Below are 21,216 nucleotides of genomic sequence, written 5' to 3' on the forward strand. Positions count from 1 at the left end.
AGGTCAGACAGAATTGTAAACTGACCTCTGCCCTTCCATATTCCCTATTCACAATACCACAGTGTCATCTCTCTCTCTCTCTCTCTCTCTCTCTCTCTCTCTCTATCACTCTCTCTCTCTCTCGCTCTCTCCTGGTTCCTTGGTAACATTCCATCTTTTGTTTAAAACCTCTCCCTCTGCTTGTCTTGCCCATTTAAGGAGAAGTACCCCCTCTGCGTCTCTTGAAGTTTCCTCCCTGGACAGCTACTGTGTAAAACTGTGAATCACACCCCCCCTCCCCCAACTTAATTCAGCATAAACATGGCCACACTGTCAATGTAAATGATATTACTCAGTGCTTTCACCAATCAACAGACTACATTTACTTTGGATTCAGAAGAACAGAAAGGTTGATATTATTTACACATTGTACCATTAATCAAGGGACAGCAGATTAAATTTAGCTTGATAGCTAATTCTAGGACAGCCAAATGGTTGTGCACTGTCTCTGTCAACTGTATTTAATAGATTCATTGGTTCACTGCAGTTTGTCTTACAACTCATAACACAAATAGATAAGCATGCCTATAATAACTGGTTAGCTAATTGTAAGGGACTATAGGAGGTAAAGAAGAATGGTGTATACCATTAGATTGAATGTTGTTTGTTGTCCCATGATTCCACATCTGTGGAGACAGAATGCCATGCTACACAACAACATAGCTGGCCCCAGAGTGTGACACTCAAGAATGCTAATTGTATGTTGCCAGTTTTACTTTTACTTTTTAAATTTATTTTTAAAATGCGCTGAACTGCTTAAAAACCTAGCACCTGGTTCACTGGTTCCAATGCAATCATAATGGCTGATACAATACTAGTTCCAACAGCTCCTTCACAGCAGGAGTACAGTGTAGTGACTCAGGTTTTGGATAGTAAAAGAAAGAGTTGTGGATTCCTAAACCAGGTGGGCAAGTGATGTATCCTTGAGCAGGGTACTTAGCTGTAATGGCTCCAGAACAAATCCAGCTGTATAAAAGGATTACTAAAATGTGTGGGATGTAAACCCTTAAGCACTGAGTCATCCTGGATAAAGGCATCTACTGAAGAACCAAATAATGTAAATAAATTGAGGAAGATAAAAAACCCACAGTGCCGAAACAAGCCTCCCTCCTTCCACTGAACCACGAATCACCACGGTAGACTTCTGGTCAACTCAGTAATTATTTAATGAGGCGAGATCCGGTTTCCTGAACACATATCACATCAACAGGCAGTATCGCGTCATGGGTGAACCACACCGCGGATTGACATCACAGTCGTATCCCTGTCAGGCGACACAGTCAACTTCGCGAGGGTTCATGTTACACCTCGTCCCAGTTCCCCCCGCTCTCCATCGTCCTCTTTCCGCCTCTCCGAAAGAGGACAGCGGGGAGGTGGGTTTCTGGGTTCTTTCAGGGTTTCTGCCCATCCTAAAAGTGCACTCATTGCTCTTCCTCACAAAAAGGATTAAAGATCGTACAACACATAGTGGTAAGACCCTCATGTTACTTGATAAAACCGCCAGTCTTTCAAGTGTCCAGTCGTGCTATTGCCGTTTCCCTGAAATTTGGCGTACCTCACTGTAGCCAGGTTTGCAAGGGAAGCTTTTATCAGACAAAAGAAATCAAGATCAGGAAAACAGTAGCATGACCGTTCATGTTGAAGGTTATGCTCTAACATAATTCCATCGATTTGAGGTTAAAAAGGTCCCCAAATCCTCCCCCACCCCATTCGTCAGTCTTAACGAGTGCAAAGATACAATTAATGAGAGATCAAGTAGAGGACAATTTAAACATCATGCCCCCCTTCCCTGCCTTTCTGTGTCATCAAACTCCTCCTCTTCCTCCTCATACTCATAGTCCATCTCCGCCCTCTCATATACCAGCTCTGTTCCTTCCTGGTCAAACCCCTCCCCTTCACACACTAGCTCCTCCCGCTCATACTCAATCCCCTCCTCCTCGTACTCCAGCTCGACCTCATCGTACTCAACCACAGTTTTATCACACTCTACCCCTTCCCAATTTTCCTGTTCCTCCTCCTCCTCTTCTTCTGGCGGTGTAGCATCCTCTGCTAAACCTTCCTCCGTCTCCGCCGAAACCCCGTTGGACGGGTGGCTGGGAGCGGAGCTACTGTTCTTCAGGATGCCGTGAATGACCGGCTCATCGGCGCCTCCCCCGGCGGCCGCCGCCGCCTCCTCCTCCGCCTCCTTCTCGGCGGCCCGCCGCCGTGCCTCCTTTCTCTGGGCCCGCGCCTCCAGGGCCTCCTCCGCCCCCTCCCCCACCAGGAGCACCTCCTCTCCCACCTTGGGCGGGCCCTTGACGGGGTTGTGGTCGTAGGAGAGCAGGCGCAGGGCGGGAAGGTGGGCCAGGCTGGGGAACTCCGAGATCTGGTTGCGGTCGAGGTCCAGGATCTCCAGCCCCTCCATGCGCAGCAGCACCCGGGGGAACTCCCGGAAGCGGTTGCCGTAGAGCCAGAGGCCGCGCAGCGCCTCCATGCGCCACAGGTCGGCCGGGAGGCTCCGCAGGCGGTTGTCCCCCAGCTGTAAGGAGCGGAGGTGGGGGAGGTCGTAGAGCTGGCGGGGGAAGCGCTGGAAGTAGTTGCTCTCCACCCACAGGCAGCGCAGGCTCTGCAGGTTGCTCAGCTCCGGGGGCAGGATCATGAGCCGGTTGCTGCCCAGGTAGAGGCGGGTGAGGTTGGCGAGCTGGCAGACGGCTGGCGGCACGTCCTCCATCTTGTTGAAGTCCAGCGCCAGGATGCGCAGGCCCTGCAGCTGGGCCAGGCTTTCCGGAAGGCCCCGCATGCGGTTGCCGCACAGGTACAGCTTCTGCAGGTGCTCCAGGGTGCAGACCCGCGAGGGCAGCTTCCGCAGTTTGCGGTAGCTCAGGTCCAGCACTGGGTCCCCACTGTCCAGCAACTCGTCCACCCCCATCGGCAACTCCTCTTCCTCCTCCTCCTCCTCTTCTTCCTCCTTCTTCTTCTTCTCGCCTGCCGTGCCCCCGTCCTCCTCCTCTTCTTCCTCCTCGCCCTCTTTTCTAGATGAGTTGCCCATGCCGTGCCCTGCCGGCCTCCGCTGGCCTTCCCGCCGGAGCTTGCGGGGTGTGGTCAGCGAGCACGGGGTCGGGCTGACAGGCCGGCCCTGGCTCTGGCTGTGCGGTGCTGGTGGAGGAACCCGGGTGGAGAGCTGGCAGGGAGGGGGGGCATGGTGGTCCCAGCGTGCCAGTGGCCAGCGCACTCATAGGCTTGTGGAGCCCATCTCATGCACAAACCCCAGAGTCAGCGTCTACGTCTGAAGGGATTATTTCCCCTTCTAGTTTTTCTCCTTCACCTTCTGTTTTTCTAACTTGATCGATCCTTTCTCACCAATCCTCTCAGACCATGTTACATGGACTTAAACAACAGCAAACACCAACAACAAAAATGTGATGATAATAATAATAATACTAATTATATTTATAAGCTAACATTTCTTCGAATCAGTGCAGCATGTCTTGTTGTCCTACGACAACGTCCCAACGGCAGTGTAGTAGAGGTTCTCCCAGGTCCTGTTGTGCCGCTAGCTGCAGTCCGAACTTGACAGGACATGGGGTTTTCTGAATTGCTTTGAAATCGGGGCTCACCTCTGTATTTGTATTGCCATGTAATGCTGTCCGTCCGGTCTCTTTTGTTTTCCTTCAGATGCTTTTTTGCACAATGTTTGTACTCATTTAACTATATTTTAAATTATTTCACTACGGGCAGATGTCGTCCCTCGTGGCGGTCTGTGCACCCCGCAAATCCACCCAGAATATAGCGGGGTTGTCGCGCTTTACGCAGCGCAATGTTGGGGGTAGCCTGTCCCTCTCTCCACGCAGGTCGAGCTGTTGTGTCCGGCATCCAGTGTGCAGTCCACCACTGTGACCTGGCCGGCGGCAAAGTGAAACAGTTCAGGAAAGTCCACTGATGGCAGTTAATCGCAGCACCATTGCTCGGTTTTAGTCAAATCATAACATCCTCGTCAACTCGTTTTCAAAACTTTCCGAGCTAGATTATTTTTCAGTATATACCAGAGAGACATATTGTACAAAAAGAACGAACCGCGTGCTGTACTCTCCCGTTGTCGCTCTCCCCCCTCTCGCTCGCTTTCTCTCGACCTCTCTCAGTTTGGGTTTGCGTAAAACGTTGCCTAGGACCGTCTCTCTCCCCCTAGCAACCGAAGCAGCGAAATAGAAGTCAGCTGGATCACATGGCAGACGGAGAGGAAAAACCGGAGAGCAGAGAAGAGGTGGAAAGACCGTCTCGGTATGTCATTTTAAGCATGATAAAAAAGAATTATCCACGAAATACACGCATTTCGTTGCACTGATGAAAATACTACAACTGAAAGCCATTTTGATTTAGTAGCAATTCCGCGTAAATCTTCAACTTTTAGGATAACTCGCATTTAAACCCATCCAGTTCAGCATCTTATTCCATATAGACTGTTGAATACCTGTCAACGTTCATCAAAATATTATAGCACAAAATATGATAGTGTCTGCTACCCACTAGACTCTCTTCCGCCGAACTGTCGATGTGCTGTTATGTCCTGCTGTAAACCGATGTAACTGTTCTGACTCATGTATCACCACATTGAAACACTGCGATTGTTTCTGTATACTTCATTGTCAAGGTCACTTTGTTCCACTTGCTGTTACTGTGCTGTAAGCCTACAGCACTTTTCTATGGCATCTTCACAGAAACCTGAACCAGGAAAATAACATCTGTATCTGTGATGTCCGTCCACATATTGGACCAAATCCAAATACAGCAGCACAGATACAATCACACCACTCCCGATCATCATGGGTATTCCTTAATTCTGCTAAGATTCATAAAGATGTCTGAAGTGGCTCAGTACCTACAGTGGAAGATTGTTAGATGTAGGATCTCTTTGGAGTAAAAGAAAGGATGCTCGCGCATGAAGTCTGCTGTCATCCAGTGGACAAGCAGACATGGAGCCAACCCAAATTTAGGAATGTTCCCAATATTCCAGGAAGCAAGGAACATCCAGCCGATCCGACGTGAGAACCTGCTGCGTCCAGTGGAGGTTTTCAGAAGCAGCCGTGGCCTCCCTCAGACGGAAATAAAGAGCTCCAAAAACAGCAGAGGAAGAGGGCGGCCGTGAGCCCAGGTTCAGAGGTCGCACCTCGTTAGACGATCGGTCCGTCCCCCCCTGACGCTTGACAAATTGGACTGAGGCACGCAACCAGTGACAGCGATGTGCCCGTCACATGGCAAAGGCAGGGGGTGACTCATGTTCCCGCGTCAAAACAGGCAGCGCACAGCTGGTGCGGAACAGAGCGTAGGTGCATCTTCTGTGTACAGATACAGAGCCCTCTGGATTACCTCTTCTGCACATGCTCAGAAACCTTGCTACAGACAGTCAACTTCTGAGGAATAATACAATTGTGATGCTATATTTGGATTGTCAACAGCACGAATGTTTGGATCAGAACTCGGTCCCTCCCACAAAGCAGCATACTTACGAACAGAACCTGATAGAAAGACCTCGCCATTGTCACAGCTGCTATTGGGATGATGTTCAGACATGTACATGAACGGATTGTCACAAAATTTTGGCAAAGCAGAGGTGCGAAGGAAATCGATTAACAGACACCCACTCCTACGGGTGGCTCTGATCACTGATGCACGAGCACTTTTCTAACATCACGACCCTGTGCTGGAGTCAAGTTCAAGCCAAAGATAACGACACTATTTGCAGTGTCATTCCGAGTCTGATTCCACAATTTAACAAAATGACATTTTAATAGTCACCATGGCAGCACACGAATGTCGACATTCTAAACTTACTAAAATATAACTTGCCATAAAAGTCACTATTTTGAGTTCAGTTTACTTAAGTGAGAAAATAACAGGCCAAACCAGTAAGGATAGTCAGACAGAAAAAGACAAAGCAGGTAAATAAGGTATGAAAGTACCTTCTCAGATACTCAGAACACTATTAGTCCATTACATTTTGGGTCAGCAGGCCAATAATTAAGCTCTATAAGAAGGATCACCCCCATTAAAGTTGACCATAAGCCTTTGGGGGGACAGAAAGGAAAACTGTGTTCCTGAGGATACGACTCACAGAAGAGATTAGTTTTAGGAAGCAAGACCTCAGCCTTTTTGGGAAATCAGCTATGCATAAAAAAAGTTCAAATGTAAAAAAACAAAAAAAAACAAATATTGCCTTTCATAATAAATCACTCCAAAGAAAAACAAATGGAAGAAAAATCTTTTATTCAGAAAACAACCTTACAAAAATAATTTAAACTGAAAATACAGGGTGTGAATATCCATCTGTAGACGTGCTCCCAGCCTGTACACGATTCTGTATGCATCAGTTTGTGAGTACCGGTTGATGTGACCAGTGACAGTGTGTATTCAGAGTGCAAGTGTCTTTACAGATTCCGAATAACACTCATTTCTCCAGAGGCGCGTAGTTAAGCAGTTTTTCAATGAGATCCACGTGAGCCAGCAGCATCCTACGACAGCAGTACCTCTTCAAGCCGAGGGCATCCAGAGCATCGCTAGCAAAGACACAGGAGACCTTATTAATGCAGTCGTTATTACGTGGGTGGGTTAAGACTAAATAGAGTCGTTTTATGCGATCTACTGAAGAAACAGGCAGTGAACTTGAAGCAATACTGCAGAGTGAGGAAGAGAACACAATATAATTTGATAACTTTAATATTCTGATAAAATAATGCATTCATTAAACATAACTATCAATACTATTAAGAGCACTATTAAAAGCACCACTAAACCTGGTGCCGACAGTCGAAAGAGGCGTGCAATATTCATTTGACGTTACTGTGGGTGGGGAGAGTAGTAGACACAGAAGTGTTTTTAATATTACCATTACACAGAGATTATCGTATGCATGTTGTTAGCGTCAAAGAAAACAAAATGGAAGGGAGCGGCAACTAGCTACTTAACTTGGACATTAAAAGAACACTAACGTTAATTTACAAATGGAAGATGTGAACCAGCCTGCCAATCGTTAAGTACGCAACACGGGTAGGAGGCTGAGTGCTAAGCTAACTCGATAGCTACATTATTTAGGCGGTTTCTAAGCAAAAAAGAATGTAGTAAATAACATAGTTCCTGTGGCAAACTAGCTGACGTTAGTACAACAGTGTTATAGAATCCTTCTCACCCTTCTGTGTACTCGGCTTGAAGCAGGCCAAGGTACGCCTCCCACTTGTTTCCTACGATCTTCCCGCATGTGAAACACCGAACTGGGATGATCATGGTCGCGGCGCTAATTCTAAGGTTTCTTTTGAATTTCAGCGGAGAGATGAAGCTCGATGACTGAATAATCAGAAAGGAAAATGGGCAAATATTAACGTCTATAACGGTAATTATACAAAATATAATTTAATTTTTTAAAGTATTACATCAGACAGAAATAAGTCTGCATTAAATTAAAACCAGCACGTTTTAGCAACAGAAAATACGCAAACAGCTAACGCTAACAGAGCCAATTTAGCTTTAAGTTATTCGACAGGCATACAAAGAACAATTTTTACTTTTAAGTAATGAGCTTAATACATATATATCTTCCGTTTAACTGCACACTGACAAATTATGAAATTATGACTAGCTAAAACGTATAAAAATGAAAACGTTCAACACGCTTACCGGTCCTTCCCACACCAACAACTATCTGGCACAGTTGGTTTGTACCATTTTAGGTATAAGGTATGTACCACCAAATAGAAAAGGTCAAATAGATTTTTAAAGTTTTTGTAAATTGAGACAATTTAATTATAGGTTTTGTAAAATAAATAAATAATGTTAACTCATTTTTGCGTTTATAATTTGTGCATTTCTTTTTTAATTCTAATTTCACTAAGTAAGACGTTACCCCAGCTTTCCCTACTTTTGGAACGTGCAAAGCTACGGTGCTCCGTTTAGGTCTTATGCGTTTGCTAATGTTCTGAACGTTACAGTGATGGCGTCTTTTTGTAGGCCAACCTTTCCACCATGGGTTTGCTCGGCAGATTTCCAATCTTTTGTTTTACATAGGGATTTCGTTTTCTGGCAAATAAATAAATAAATAAATAAGGTCTGTGGGTAACGTATGTCTTGAGACAGTTTCACATTTTGTTCTGCGAGATAAATTTATATCCATTAATATCTAAAACATGAATTTCGAAGCCGTTATGTGCTTTAAAAAACTAAGTAGCTAACGAGTTTATATATTGAAACTACAATGGTTGTCGCGTGCAGCTGGGCTAGTATTGAAACTGGAGTGGTGGTTGCCAAAATGCGACCATTGTTGTAGTTTCAATACAGCAACTCGTTAGCAACTTATTTTTTAGAAGCACATAACAGCTTCGAAATCCACAGTTGAGATATTATTTTGTGTAATTTGTGTAATTGGCTCAAAATGCGAACTTACTTCCGGGTTTAACATTCTATTGGTCTCTGTATTGGCACAGTTCAATAGCAAGTGCTGTCATCAGAATGTGTTTATGATGATGATACCTTATGTTTCTCTGGGAAAATGGTATTTCCTCAGACCAGTGAGCCCCAGAGCCAGTGATTTGTGATTTTCAGTGAATTGTGTCATACGAAATCATAAATATGCTCAAAATGCTGTGTTAAAACATGACACATTCACACATACCAGTGGGATTGATTCCTATCACAGACTGAGAAATGTAGCATTTCAAATATTCATTGTTTGATGTACTACACAATAAACCAAAGTACATTTGATTTGGGAGTCTAAACTATGTCTACAAATAATTGTTTATTTTTCCTGAAAATGTGCAACTCTCAATGAATCATGGCACGAGCCCTATTACAGGATGTGTGCTCTGTGATTGTAACTCACTGAATCACAGAATGAGCCCTGTCATCAGAGGCTCAGGAAGTAAAACTCTTCAGTATTTTGTTCCAATCATATGGATTTGCTAACTAGCACAATTGTTCAGCCAGGAGGTAGAACTAATTATTAGTGAAATAAGCTGGCTGATTCTATGAGTGGAAGAAACACATGGCAGGAGTTCTACTTTCTGAGCCATGGACTTTCCACCTCTGCCTATCTTGTGTTCTGAGATTGTAACTCTCTCACTGAATCACAGAAAGAGCCCTCTTTTGGGCCAAGTGCTCTGTGAGTGTGTTGGAATTTCACTGGACTTCGCTGCTCATTGTGTAACGTCCAGACTTTTACAGTGATCCTTGAGCTGTCTCACTGTTTCACTGCCGCACCTTTGCAATGTACCATTATTACTGTTTTGTGCCTAACTTGCTTGCCTTGTTGCTATCCCCTTCACTTTCCTAGTGCTTGTTCTAATCTCAAAACACAAGTACATACACGGATTTACACAACACATAGATAATCACGCAACACCAGTATCAACCCAGTATGTATTTATTAGGTTTTCTTAAACTACATCCATGACAACAATATAAACAAATGTATTACTTGATTTGATGGATCTTTAAATGATGCTTGGTCTTGACATGCAATGAAATCTCAGGAATTAGAACCTTTACAACAGACCTAAACCCTTTAGAACATTTATTTCTGTCATGTACCACAGACGCATCGCAGTGTGTCCTCGGTTGGACAGCTCCATGGAATCATAGAAAGAACAGAGGTACACTGAACCGTCATAGCTTACTTCCTCCCGATGGCCCTTTACCTCAGATCTTGCCCCACTTGTGGTCTCCAGTTGTGTTTAGGAATGGCATCTGCTTTGTGATCTCCGGCAGATGAAACTGAAATGGCTGAATACCCTGCTATTTTTTTTTGCACAGAAAAAGCAGACAGCAAATGTGAAATGAAATGGAAAGATTTGCTCAAGCCAACTTGCTCAATTCTATTGTTATTCTAAGGAGGCAGGGGGCAGGGATTAAAATCAATGGTTTCCATGGGCCGTAGCTTGAATGTGCTCGCAGAAAGCAAGGCAAGCACAACCGACCCGCTGTGTGAAATGTTAGATTCTCATACCCTGGCACAACCATGCGAATGTAAAAAAGTGGCATTTGTTGAGCTAAACATCATAAAATGGAATAGAGTGTATCTATTCCATTAAACAGAAAATGCTTGAATAGTTTTCCAAATGTACTCATGTCAATAAAAAAAAACATTTACTGTAAAAATGTAAAATCTGAATTTCATTTTAGAAAACAGCTGTTTTTGCTTTCTGTGTTTTGCTTCATGTCCATTTGCACTGATTTTTGATATTGATGTTGACATGTCAACTGAACTGAAATATTGCAGGTTTCCAAAAACAGACACATGATTGGAATACGATTACACTGATAGTATTCTCATTTAACACTTCTTACTTAATTTACAATGTTCTTACTTAATCCATTAATATACAGAATAACAATCATCTTATGTTTATGGTCAAGTCAGTCACTTAATAAACATATTCAGCAATATTTACAGGCTTATCTTTGAAGACCAGTACAAAAAAAAGACAAAATCAAATGTAATTTCATCCCAATGTCCATGATATTCCACTGAAGCACTTTTAAGCACGAAACCATGCATGCACTCAACAGAAATACACATAGAAACAACTTGCTCTTACGTCTTGTGTCATCCACACAGTTAACCACAAAGACATTTTAGAATAACAGACTTAGAAGTGAAAGACTATGGACTGAAATGAGACATATACATTCCGTAAAAAACAAAATTAAAAAATAAATATGCAATTAACAAACATAATATATCAATATTTTAGGAGTTTGCGGAATCTTGTGGTGGGTTGCGGTAAACAGGAACAAGAGGATATTAAATGAAGGCATATGGTGTTGGGGGGGGGGGGGGAGCGGATGTCCATGGATTGAATGAGTGAGCTGCTGATATCATTATGATGAGATGTTAGCCCGGTGCAACTGGCATGGCTGACAGGGTGTGAGCGCGCTCACTTATTGGAGGAAGACTCAACCTTTTCTTGACGTCTCTTCATGATCTCCTGAAGCTCCGAGTCCCCACGGCTCTTCTGTAAGAGGTTAAAACAGATGATTGTATGATGTGCGCGCTAATGAGCCACGTTCACAGAGCAAATTCCATTATAATCAGTGCAGTATAAACAAACATATGGGTGAGTGGTCTCTTTACAGATATCACATATATAATCGGAAAATTTGGGAGGCATATGCGTGCGCACATTCTACACTGGACTGCTATCCACTTTTGTTCTTACGGCAGTTAAGTCTGAACTGGTTTGATCTGATAGGGGGCACACTGTTGCACAAAAGCTATTTGTAGCTAATCCGGGATTCGGACCCGCGTCCCTTGAGTGTTCTGAGAGCGTTAGCCCTAACCCGGCCTCCGCGCTGAGGCCGTGCGCGAGAGTGCGGGGCGACGGACCTCGAGCTGGGCTTTCTGCACCGTGATCTGGCTGTAGACGCGAGAGCCCTCGTCGCCGCACACCGCCTTCAGCTCCTCCTTGTTGAGAGAGAAGAGCTGAGCCCCGGTCAGGATGCCCAGGCAGTCCACCGTTCTGAGAGAGATCCAGGCGAGAGTGGAGAGGGTGAGAGAGAGACAGAGAGAGACAGAGAGAGAGAGAGCAGAGAGGGACAGAGACAGAGAAAGTTACAGAGAGAGAGGGGGGTGAGAGAGAGACAGAGAGAGAGAGCAGAGAGGGACAAAGAGAGACAGAGAAAGTTACAGAGAGAGAGGGGGGTGAGAGAGAGACAGAGAGAGAGAGAGCAGAGATACAGAGACAGGGACAGTGGTGGGGGAGGAAAGAGGAGGAGAGACAGGAAGAAAGGGGAAGGAAACAGGAAAGTAAGAAAGACAAAAAGTAGGGGGAGTAGGGGGACAGAAAAGAGGCTCATGGGAGAAAATTAGGCTAACACAGTTCAGACTAATGGGAGTGATCAATGACAGAGAAGTACCCTGGTGGCACTGGAGTTCATCGTGACCACAAAGGGACATCAGCAACGCAGATGCCAATAGGCACGAGGGACGACGTGCACACACAGACGCTGTCTGGCAAATACGTTCACAGACACCTTTTACAAGCACACAAAAGCGTGTTCACGCGTACAGCATTGAACAGTACACAAAAATTCTATCAGATGTACTCCCACACTCGAATGCCACTCTCTCACGCACACTGGGAGACTCACGGTTTGCTGAAGCCCTTGGCGTTGAGCCAGGCGGTGACCTGCTCGGGGGCGGAGTCGAAGCTGAGAGGGACGGTGGTCGAGGACTGCCGCTCCACCCGGAAGTTGCGAGCCGGCGGCAGGCTTTTGTTAGTGGTGATCCTCTGCAAAAGCTCATCGTTCACCTCATCCATCTGATGTGTCAGTGCTGAGAGAGAGAGGGACAGAGAGATTATTAGTCCCTAATAGCAAATAGCTTATGTGGTAGTCTTTATGGTTATTGCTGTTCACTACCATTATTTTATTTGTTAATAAAGTCCCCCCCTTACCCACCATCTCTGCCCGTTACTGCTAAGGGTGTACGCACCACATTGTTTACATTATTATTGTTTATACAGCATATAGTTTGCCGCTACTGTTGTTTTATGTAAACAGTCCCTTTGGAAGTAGTACGCTGACGTGTGGATGTGCCAACAAAGCTTATCTGAATTTGAATTTGAGAGACAGAGAGAGAGGGAGTTTCTGTGTATTGTACGTGCTGCTTTGACTATATGACTGTAGTTGTCCTGCAAATAAAGCAAATTGAAACTGTAACCAAGGGAGAGAGAAGGTGGGATTCAATGAAATGGTACGGGTATATGCAATTCAATCAAACCAAAACAAACCCTTCCTTGTTAATCCAACTATTTATAACGTCTGTTTTACTCACTGTATTGTTACAGCAATACAGGTGCATGAATTAAGTTTTTGACCAATGAAAACTTGCTTTTATCAAGTTATGGGAGCCAAGGTCAATTGTTCGACCAGATATTAGTAAAGAAGAAAGTGTGAGCATATGGCCACAAAAACTGACAACTTGGTAGATTAAACGAGACAACGCAAAGCAAATGATAACGAGCCAAACCTGCATTGCATTAATAAATTTAAGGAAAAATAATGAACAAACTGAAACACGTGTGTGGAACAACGTAAGTAGGTTTGCAATATAACACAATAAGCACATTGTGAACACACCATGCATAGCTATTTCTGATATAATATGGCTTAAGAGGGTAAATAATTCATCTAAACATGAAAATCAGCACAAATAAGAAAAATTAACAGCTTGTTAAAATTTGACTGTGACTTGCGACACTGGTTGGGGATCACTGACCTAAACATCCTGGGCAATGCAATCACCAATTGCATGTTGCCTTATGGAGCTACTGGCCACAGTCAGCCCTGACACAGTCCAGATTCCAGAGACCATGGGTTCATCCATTGCACCACAGCATGTAGCCTTAACCGAATGAGCCACTCAGCAGCCCCCATTATTTTTTTTTTTGTTTTTTTTTAAACTATGTTAAATTGTTATGTGCATGAATGTGCACAAAGAGGTTTCTGTTTTTTGCCTACAAAATGAACTTGGCAAGAAAAACTATTCTTGCAGAATCATTTGTGAAGCTAATGTTAAATTATATAACAACATACTAATTGGTGGTCCAAAGTCATTCATGTATACAATCTGCTTTACATTAATATCATATAAAAATGCAACTTAGCCTATATTTGGCAACAAAAAAAAAAAAAAAGATGCGGCACAACAAGACATGACAGAACTCTTGAGCCAGAACAAACTGATGGCAAAAGCAACGTGCACTCAGCATGGTACAGCAGCCTATGGAGCAATGCAGTCGACTGGTGTGATCTTCAGGAAACTGAGTAGCTGTAATGGCTAACTGCTAAAACCAGGCACAAGCTACAGTATATGTATATGTGACCTTTGCTAAAATTCTGAACTTGTTCAGAATCATCATAAAACATCAGAATACAAATTACCGCCAAATAATTGAACTAGTAATTAATTATATGGAATATAACATTTTTTTTATTTTGTGGGTAATAATAAAACTGGCAATAATAACAATAACAACATTATTATTATTATTATTAGTAGTAGTAGTAGTAGTAGTAGTAGTAGTAGTAGTAGTAGTAGTAGTATTGTTGTTGCTGTTGTTGTTGAGCATGTATATACCACATTTTTATGCTCCATTAGTTATCCTGGTTATATAGAGTTTATAGTTTATCTATATTATTATTTATTACTGTATGCTTTCTAAATGTATGTTGTGCCAGTAAAGTATTTTGGATTTGAAACTGAGAGAGCATCTGTCACTCAGTGTGTTGATCGGTGTCATTTTTGGTGTGCTATGTCTGCATTCTTGTCAGTGCACTAGTACAGTATTACAGCAGGTACATTACTAAAGTTTATTGCTGTGCTTAATTTAGCCATAAAGTAGAGCTGAAAAAAAACAGAATTCCAGAAGAGCTGTTGTTTATATCGATTTTTTTCTTCCATCTAATTTCCCTTGACCGATTGGGCCCTTTGTATAATTACTCGGCAGTATGCATTTAAACTGGTGCGTTTCCAAATATACACTGAGCCTAAGTATTTGCGTACAGGTCATACGTGCAATCAGCGGTTGTAATGTATCATTTGGTCATGAAGTCACTGAACTGAGAAATTAAGCGGACTACTTAAGGAATTAAAAGTAGAGGCTGGTGCCAAGAGTACCGTAGACACTGGCTTTCAAGAAGCAACACCACAACTGTAAACAATCTTTTTTCGTTAACTGCTTTGGCAGCACTCTGGCGACAGCCATAAAGCACAGCGAAATTGAAACAGAATTGAAAGAACAGGAGACCAATATAAAGACTGACCAGACAAAGAATGGGCGCATTCAGTAAACAGTAAAAATCTGTTATCGTTTTGCTGTGCTCATTGCGGAAACATATTTGAATATGTTCCATAATCCACAGTGTAAAACTAGAGGGCTTGTATTTTGCAACCTTAAGAGCTAGCAGAATGAATCAGCAGTTTAGAGAGAGATACTCACAGTCTTTGTCCCGGGGAGACCTCAACCCTTCAAAGCTGTCACCTCGCCCGATGGGGCTGGAGGGGTTAGTTGCTCTGTATGGCTGGCCAGGCTAGGGGACACAGAGGGAGACATTGCTATGAACTGTGTGTGTGTGGGGGGGGGGGGGGGAGGAGGGGGAGGCTAGTTTCTTATGTGATGCCGCTCTCACATCGTGGCCTTGATGCTGTTTTTCATGACTGGAATCATAATTTAACGAGCCGCAGGCATACGTGCGTGTGTGTGTTTTTCTGTGAGTTTGTGCGAGTCGTTATGTATTTGTATAATTGCGTGTGTGTGTGCGTGCGTCCAAAAGAGTACATCTGTATTAGGATGTATGTTTATAGTGTCTGGCTGTAGGTGTCTGTGCACATGTAGTTCATGAGAATGTGTTTATGGTGTGGATATGTATGTATGAGTATGTAGTTTATGTGCATGTGTTTATGGGTACCTGGTTGTATACATGTATGTTTGTAAGTATGTAGTTTATGAGCATGTGTTTATGGGTACCTGGGTATGTGTGTCAGTATGTAGTGTGTTTGTGGCTCATGAGGATTTTCTTATGGGTACCTGGCTGTACATGTGTATATGTGTACATAGTGACTATGCAGTTCATGAGTTTTTGTTTATGGGAATACATGTGTACATGTGTAAGTGTACATGTGAATGTGTGTGAGTACATGTGTATGTGTGTGAGTATGTAGCGTATGGGTACCTGGCTGTGCATGTGTATGTGTGTGAGTATGTAGTTTATGGGTACCTGGCTGTACATGTATGAGTATGTAGTTTTGTGAGAGTCTGGTTATGGGTATCTTGCTGCCCATGTGTATGTGTTGCATGTAGTGTGTGAGCACGTGTGTTCATGAGTACCTGGTTGTAGCTGAGCTCTGGCGGGCCGTGGGGCTCCTCCAATTTCACCACGTCCAGGATGTTGAAGGGGACGTAGCCCGCCTGCCCGCTGCGGTTCCGCAGTTTCCACCACTGTTTGTCGTCCTCTAGCACCTGCAGGGGGCAGCGCAAGCACAGTCTGAGTGATGCACGCGCTCGCGCATAAATAGCGATGACACCCTGGTCCCCACATTATCAACAGAGTGACAGCACACACTAAACGCACATAAACAGACTGACACATACAAGAGCTTCACATACTGAGATCAGTGCTCTTCTACGAATGTCAACTGAATACAGTGTATAAATATCAAAGACAACCCACTGTCTGAATCCTCCCCGAATGAACAAACTTGAACCCCATAATTATAGACGCCAAGCTAATTTAAGTTTCTAATAATGGCGAACTACACATACAAGTGGTGTCTACTTTTTATGCAGTGCTAATCCATATGGATAATTCAGCTGGATGATGAGTTTGCACTATAGCTATAAAGATAACTGGAGGAGACGTGTCATATGTGAATAAGAGACATACTGTGCACGCTATATATGCAGATGTTTTAATTCTGATGGCGACTTTAAGCATGCTGCCCCCCTCCCCCCCCCCATCCCAGTTTCTCTTCAGTCGTACCTCTAACACCTCGTCCTGCAGCACCGACAGCTCGTTGGCGTTGCGGGCCACGAAGCGATAGCGGATCTTGGCGTATTTTCGTGAAGGGGAAGGTGCGTCGTACGTCCTGGACAGAGGTAAAAGGGGATAAGATATCCTAGCTACTGCTACAGCTAACACTCTGAGTGCTCTGCAGTATCCCATAATGCAACGGTCTACAAATAGCTACCGAAAGGGTAGGCACTCTCACGTCTGTGAAGGGAATTACCCTCTTGTGGCTAATAGTATGCCACTTCACTGCCCGTCACAGAATTAGCAAATATAATGCTTATATTATATACTGGAGAGCAGTATTCCAGAAAATTACCCTTTGTTCTGCAAGTTAATAGAAACAATTTTACTTTGCATTACATGTCAATCACTCAGTGGATGCTCTTGTCTATAGTGACACAGAGAAGTGGAGAAAATCAGTGTTAATCTCAGAAATATCAGCAATGAGGCATAGAAGGCCCATTCCCAGGGCCGGCTCCTGGCATAAACGCACTATGCGGTTGTTTAGGGCCACAACCGCTAGGGGGGCCACACAACCACGTGGGGGGGCCCCACACAATCCTGTTTATCTAAGGTAAATAATGTTATTTTCATAATTACGTTATTCATGCCCTGTCACGGAACTAGCGGCTCCCACTCGACCACAGATTTGTTTAGGGCCACCAAAATCCTAGGGCCAGCCCTGCCCATTCCATTAGTATAATGTTAAACTAAGGGTGTAACATTAACCTGAGTAGCACATGATGTGATTCCAGAAAACAGCTGGAGACTGTTTAATAGAGTGATGCAATATGTCAAGGAGAATCAGCTGAAATCCTACTCAGCATGCAGCCCACCAGAAACTACCAAACATGAACAATGGGTCAATGGGTACGTGGATGCAAAATTAATTTCATTACATTTTAAAGTAAATGAAATTAAAGTAAAATATTAATGCGCAGCATTTGCAATCACAATTTCATAAAAAGGCCTAGACCATTGATAGCACATAATGCCCTGCTAAGTTTTGTTTATCAGCCAAACATTTTAAATATACAAAAAACCTTTTAATCGCTAATGTTGTTCCTTTTTCTTTTGTCAACTTCTAACTTTAAACCTAGTTGGCACAACTTGAGGAACAAGTTCACCATGGAATGTTGATGGTATATATTTTCAGCCCATTTGACCCCAAGCACAGTTGATAAGGGTAATAAAACCTTAATAATCCTTCTCAAAAATCAAAGTTCTGCACGTACATCTGTGGTAGGTAGTTGATTTGCCCTGTTTAACAGCAAGCCAAAGGGTTCTATCACAGCTAAAGAGGACCCACAAGATACAAGATCACCATATGTAGTCCATCCTATCCATCCATTATCAATACGTGCTTATTCCTGGTCAAGGTCACAGGGGAGTGCTGGAGCCTATCCCAGCATGCATTGAGTGAGAGGCAGGACTACACCCTGGACAGGGCTTCCAGCACTAGGCACACACACCATTGACTCACACACTCATACCGATGGCCAATTTATAGTCTCCAATTAGGCTACCTGCATGTCTTTGGACTGTGGGGGGAAACCAGAGTGCCTGGAGGAAACCCACACGAACAAGGAGAGAACATGCAAACTCCACACAGAAAGGCCCAGGCCGGGATCTGAACCCAGAACCTTCTTCCCTTCTTGCTGTGAGAAGACAATGCTACCCACTGCACCACCGTGTCCTTCCAATACGCAGTAATTATAGTATTGTGACAACATAAGAATGTTTGTTGATAAGAACAGGCCATTCAGCCCACCTAGGCTTATAATTTTGCCAGTTGTTCATAGACAATATCTAGCATTGTTTTAAGCTTTGTCTAAACACCCCTAGGGCCCCTGTTTTTACTACATGGTCTGGTTGAACATTGCATTGTCTGTGGTAACCTATGCTAGTTCCTCATGATCAAACAGATATATTTCAGGACATTATGTTTGACTAGATTTGCAAGATAGAGCAGCTTCACCTACCCGTTTGATGGGCTATAGGGCTTCGGTAATGGAAACTGAAAGAGAGCGAGACGTGAGATGATTTTGAGTAGTGGAAATCAGATGGGAGGAACGTGATTGAAATGGTTGACTGTCTGAAACCCAAGTGGAACACTTCTAATATGAATTAAAACACGTTTCAGTTTCTTCCAATGAAATGGAACCATGTTACGATTAGAGGAGTCGTCCGTCCAACTCTCTGTCACCTCGTTGGACGTCTTCCTGTAGTCCGGGGAGAGCGGTAACGCAGACCCCTCTGTCTCCCACGGCGACGTTCGGATGAGCTCAGCCGGGGGCTCCCAGCCGTTGCGGAACTTTGGAAAGTAGGGAGGGGCAAACTGGTCCCTCGGCCAATCGGCTCTGAGAAAGAAATGACAATGGCCATCTCGTTTTTACTGCTGTCCTTATCATTGCTGAAAGAAAAACTATTTGCTACATGGAGCATAACAGATGTTCACAATTAAAAGCATATGTCCACGTTATTCACACAGCAGCTTGGACACGTATGTTTAATTGTGATTTGATTTAATGGTGACAGTCACAAATAACCTTGAGTGTTGTGAAAATGTGCACATTTACAAGTTGTGAAATTTGCAGGCATTTACTGAAAGTAAATGTAAATGAATGCTGTGTGATTGTACTGTTCCAGGTCATCTTACACCTCATCCAATAGCTTTAGTATTCCATACACGGGACCTCATAGGATACAGTACTGTTTTGTTCAGGCAAACTTAGAGTAATGTTTGAGCAGGACATACTCTCTACTTTGAAGTAATCTCTGATGCCAATGTCACCTCCTACTGACAACAATGACAGCTGCTAACAATGCTCTCATACAAAATTACACTTATTTTCCTCAAGCGCAAAAAATATGCATAGTTATCCTGCCTGCAATTTCAGTCAACCTTCATGAATCACATCAAGTCATTCATATGCATTTATCTGCCTACTCACTTCACGCAATTTTTTGTTTTTAGTTTTTACATTAGCATCACATGCATCGAAGCTACTGTAACTCAGCTGGCCTGCTTTTCTCTCATTTCATATTCATCATGTAAATCATTCAGGGATCTACTAAATAAATGAATTACATAAAAATAACATGTGAGAAATTTACAGTATGTACTGTTTGTCTATTTAAAAAATACAGATCATCAGCTTTCTTGTGTATGGTGGGAGTCTTTCATGTACTGTACTAAGCACTAAGAAAACACTTGAATCTGGCTTATTATGCTCATATATCTATCTACCTATCTATCTCTCTCTCTCTCTCTCTCTCTCTCACACACACACACACACACACACACTCACACACACTCTGACAGTACCTGGGTATGGTCCAGCTTTTTCCCAGAAGCTCAAAGAGGGCCATTTCTTTGGGGGAGAGGGTCCCTCTCAAGAAGTCCACAGCATCCCGACACAGGTGGGGCGAGTGGACAGAGCGAGCCAACTCGGGTCCCCCACAGCTCTTCAGCACCTACAAGCCACACACACACACACCGTTAAACCCTGCAGACCCGCACACACCTGTCGCACACACCACCGCTGCAGTGCTCGTCTTATTCGATCGATCGGTCTTTGTGCCAAGTCGGCATGTTTGTTTCTCACCAGCTCCATGGGGCCGAACAGGAAGTGGACCAGCTCAGAGGCGCTGGGCTTCTGGATGTGCTTCAGTTTGGCCTGAAGGGGGCAGAAACGAGCAGGGCGGGGTTTAAGCTGAGTCGCATCCGAGGTCATGGAACACAAAACTATCATACACGAAAGTGAGGTGATAAAAATCACATTTATTACACACAGGGGCAATTAAAAAGAATATAGTTGGTGACAAAATACACAGAAAGAGCTTTGGCAGAGAGGCATCAAGGGACTCAGACTCACTAGCAGATTGAAGGCCAGCTTCAGCTTCTGTAGCGTGTCAACAAACTCGGCCTCGGTGGGGGGCTTGGCTCGTAGGGTCAGCATGCCCTCTGTCAACAATCAGACCAAAGCAATCAACAACACCACCACCATCACTGTCATGGTCGTGCCCAGCCTGAATTACATCCAATACAGAGTTTAGCCCATCCCAGTTCAACCCAATAATTACATTGCACATCTCTTGGGCAGCAAACCAACAGCATCACCAATGTGAAACCTTTACTTAGGCAATTCGTCTTTAATTAACCTGTATTCCTGTGGTGACATAGAGCTTGGTATGTAAGGTTGCCATCATACCATTTCACTTACGAAGGTAGTACGCATTAAGTTAACATCTTTAGCTTTGACTCATTAAAAAAAAAACACTGAGCACCGATCTTTTATGAATGCAGTTGCGGGATCCTTTAAATGTACGCGCATCTGTTCTTAGCTTCAGGGCTAAAATAAGAGCGGGGTTTAAAAGCACACTCGGGTTCATGAATTAATGACACGTGAAAAAGTGAACAGAAGGCTGGATGTAAGAGGACCTGAACAGAAGGACGCATGGGAGGGATGAGTATAGAGGGAGAGGAGTTTGAGGTACCTGCCGGGCCCTTCTTCTTATTCTTCTTGCTCTTGTTGCGCTGGTTGAGCTGGGTGAAGGCTTCGGCGGCCTTCTGGAGCCGCGCCACGAAAAACTCGATGTCGTCCAGGGCGCTGTTGAGGAGTTGCTGGGGGTTGAAAGTAT

At 43.9% G+C, this 21,216-nt stretch overlaps 4 protein-coding genes and 1 long non-coding RNA gene across 9 annotated transcripts in view; 1 reads left to right on the plus strand and 4 right to left on the minus strand.

Annotated features, from left to right (window-relative positions):
* Window positions 1–21,216, minus strand: part of sdhaf2 (succinate dehydrogenase complex assembly factor 2) — an 89,385-nt gene that overhangs the window by 31,044 nt on the left and 37,125 nt on the right. The gene's annotated exons all lie outside the window — the stretch shown is intronic.
* Window positions 1,188–4,175, minus strand: LOC135255111 (leucine-rich repeat-containing protein 10B). Its single transcript, XM_064335871.1, has 2 exons — window positions 4,093–4,175; window positions 1,188–3,916 (listed from the first exon to the last, which is right to left on the minus strand). Exon 2 carries the CDS (start codon window positions 3,065–3,067, stop codon window positions 1,814–1,816), a length of 1,254 nt encoding a protein of 417 aa, XP_064191941.1. The 5' UTR covers window positions 3,068–3,916; window positions 4,093–4,175; the 3' UTR covers window positions 1,188–1,813.
* LOC135255115 (uncharacterized) lies at window positions 4,210–6,363 on the plus strand. Its single transcript, XR_010330084.1, has 2 exons — window positions 4,210–4,296; window positions 5,030–6,363. It is a non-coding gene; the product is annotated as an uncharacterized LOC135255115 (long non-coding RNA).
* On the minus strand, window positions 6,263–7,928 carry polr2l (RNA polymerase II, I and III subunit L). 2 transcript variants are annotated; one of them, XM_064335873.1, is made up of 3 exons: window positions 7,684–7,928; window positions 7,199–7,353; window positions 6,263–6,569 (listed from the first exon to the last, which is right to left on the minus strand). In XM_064335873.1, the coding sequence occupies exons 2-3, from the start codon at window positions 7,291–7,293 to the stop codon at window positions 6,461–6,463; spliced, it is 204 nt and encodes a 67-aa protein (XP_064191943.1). In that variant the 5' UTR covers window positions 7,294–7,353; window positions 7,684–7,928; the 3' UTR covers window positions 6,263–6,460. The 2 variants fall into 2 exon arrangements, with proteins under 2 accessions (XP_064191943.1, XP_064191944.1); XM_064335874.1 differs by lacking the exon at window positions 7,684–7,928 and adding an exon at window positions 7,572–7,681.
* Window positions 9,409–21,216, minus strand: part of LOC135255109 (epidermal growth factor receptor kinase substrate 8-like protein 2) — a 48,383-nt gene continuing 36,575 nt past the window's right edge. For all 4 annotated transcript variants that reach the window (XM_064335867.1, XM_064335866.1, XM_064335869.1 and 1 more), the window contains 12 exons: window positions 21,073–21,199; window positions 20,451–20,539; window positions 20,181–20,252; window positions 19,901–20,049; window positions 18,779–18,932; window positions 18,555–18,589; window positions 16,543–16,648; window positions 15,891–16,022; window positions 15,003–15,093; window positions 12,151–12,334; window positions 11,387–11,519; window positions 9,409–11,015 (listed from right to left, as the gene is read on the minus strand). In XM_064335867.1, the coding sequence (XP_064191937.1) occupies window positions 10,938–11,015; window positions 11,387–11,519; window positions 12,151–12,334; window positions 15,003–15,093; window positions 15,891–16,022; window positions 16,543–16,648; window positions 18,555–18,589; window positions 18,779–18,932; window positions 19,901–20,049; window positions 20,181–20,252; window positions 20,451–20,539; window positions 21,073–21,199 (1,350 nt within the window). In that variant the 3' untranslated portion in view covers window positions 9,409–10,937. The remainder of the gene's footprint in view (window positions 11,016–11,386; window positions 11,520–12,150; window positions 12,335–15,002; window positions 15,094–15,890; window positions 16,023–16,542; window positions 16,649–18,554; window positions 18,590–18,778; window positions 18,933–19,900; window positions 20,050–20,180; window positions 20,253–20,450; window positions 20,540–21,072; window positions 21,200–21,216) is intronic.

The sequence above is a fragment of the Anguilla rostrata genome, chromosome 5 (assembly GCF_018555375.3).
Source record: "Anguilla rostrata isolate EN2019 chromosome 5, ASM1855537v3, whole genome shotgun sequence".
In the NCBI taxonomy this organism is placed as follows: domain Eukaryota; kingdom Metazoa; phylum Chordata; class Actinopteri; order Anguilliformes; family Anguillidae; genus Anguilla; species Anguilla rostrata.

Bases quoted from the DNA above. Each gene is read 5' to 3' on its own strand.
- LOC135255111 (XM_064335871.1), bottom strand. From the start codon at position 3,067: ATGGGCAACTCATCTAGAAAAGAGGGCGAGGAGGAAGAAGAGGAGGAG.
- polr2l (XM_064335873.1), bottom strand. From the start codon at position 7,293: ATGATCATCCCAGTTCGGTGTTTCACATGCGGGAAGATCGTAGGAAAC. The intron at 6,570-7,198 runs GTGAGAAGGATT...TGTCTTTGCTAG, and splicing joins CAAGCCGAGTACACAGAAGG to CGATGCTCTGGATGCCCTCG.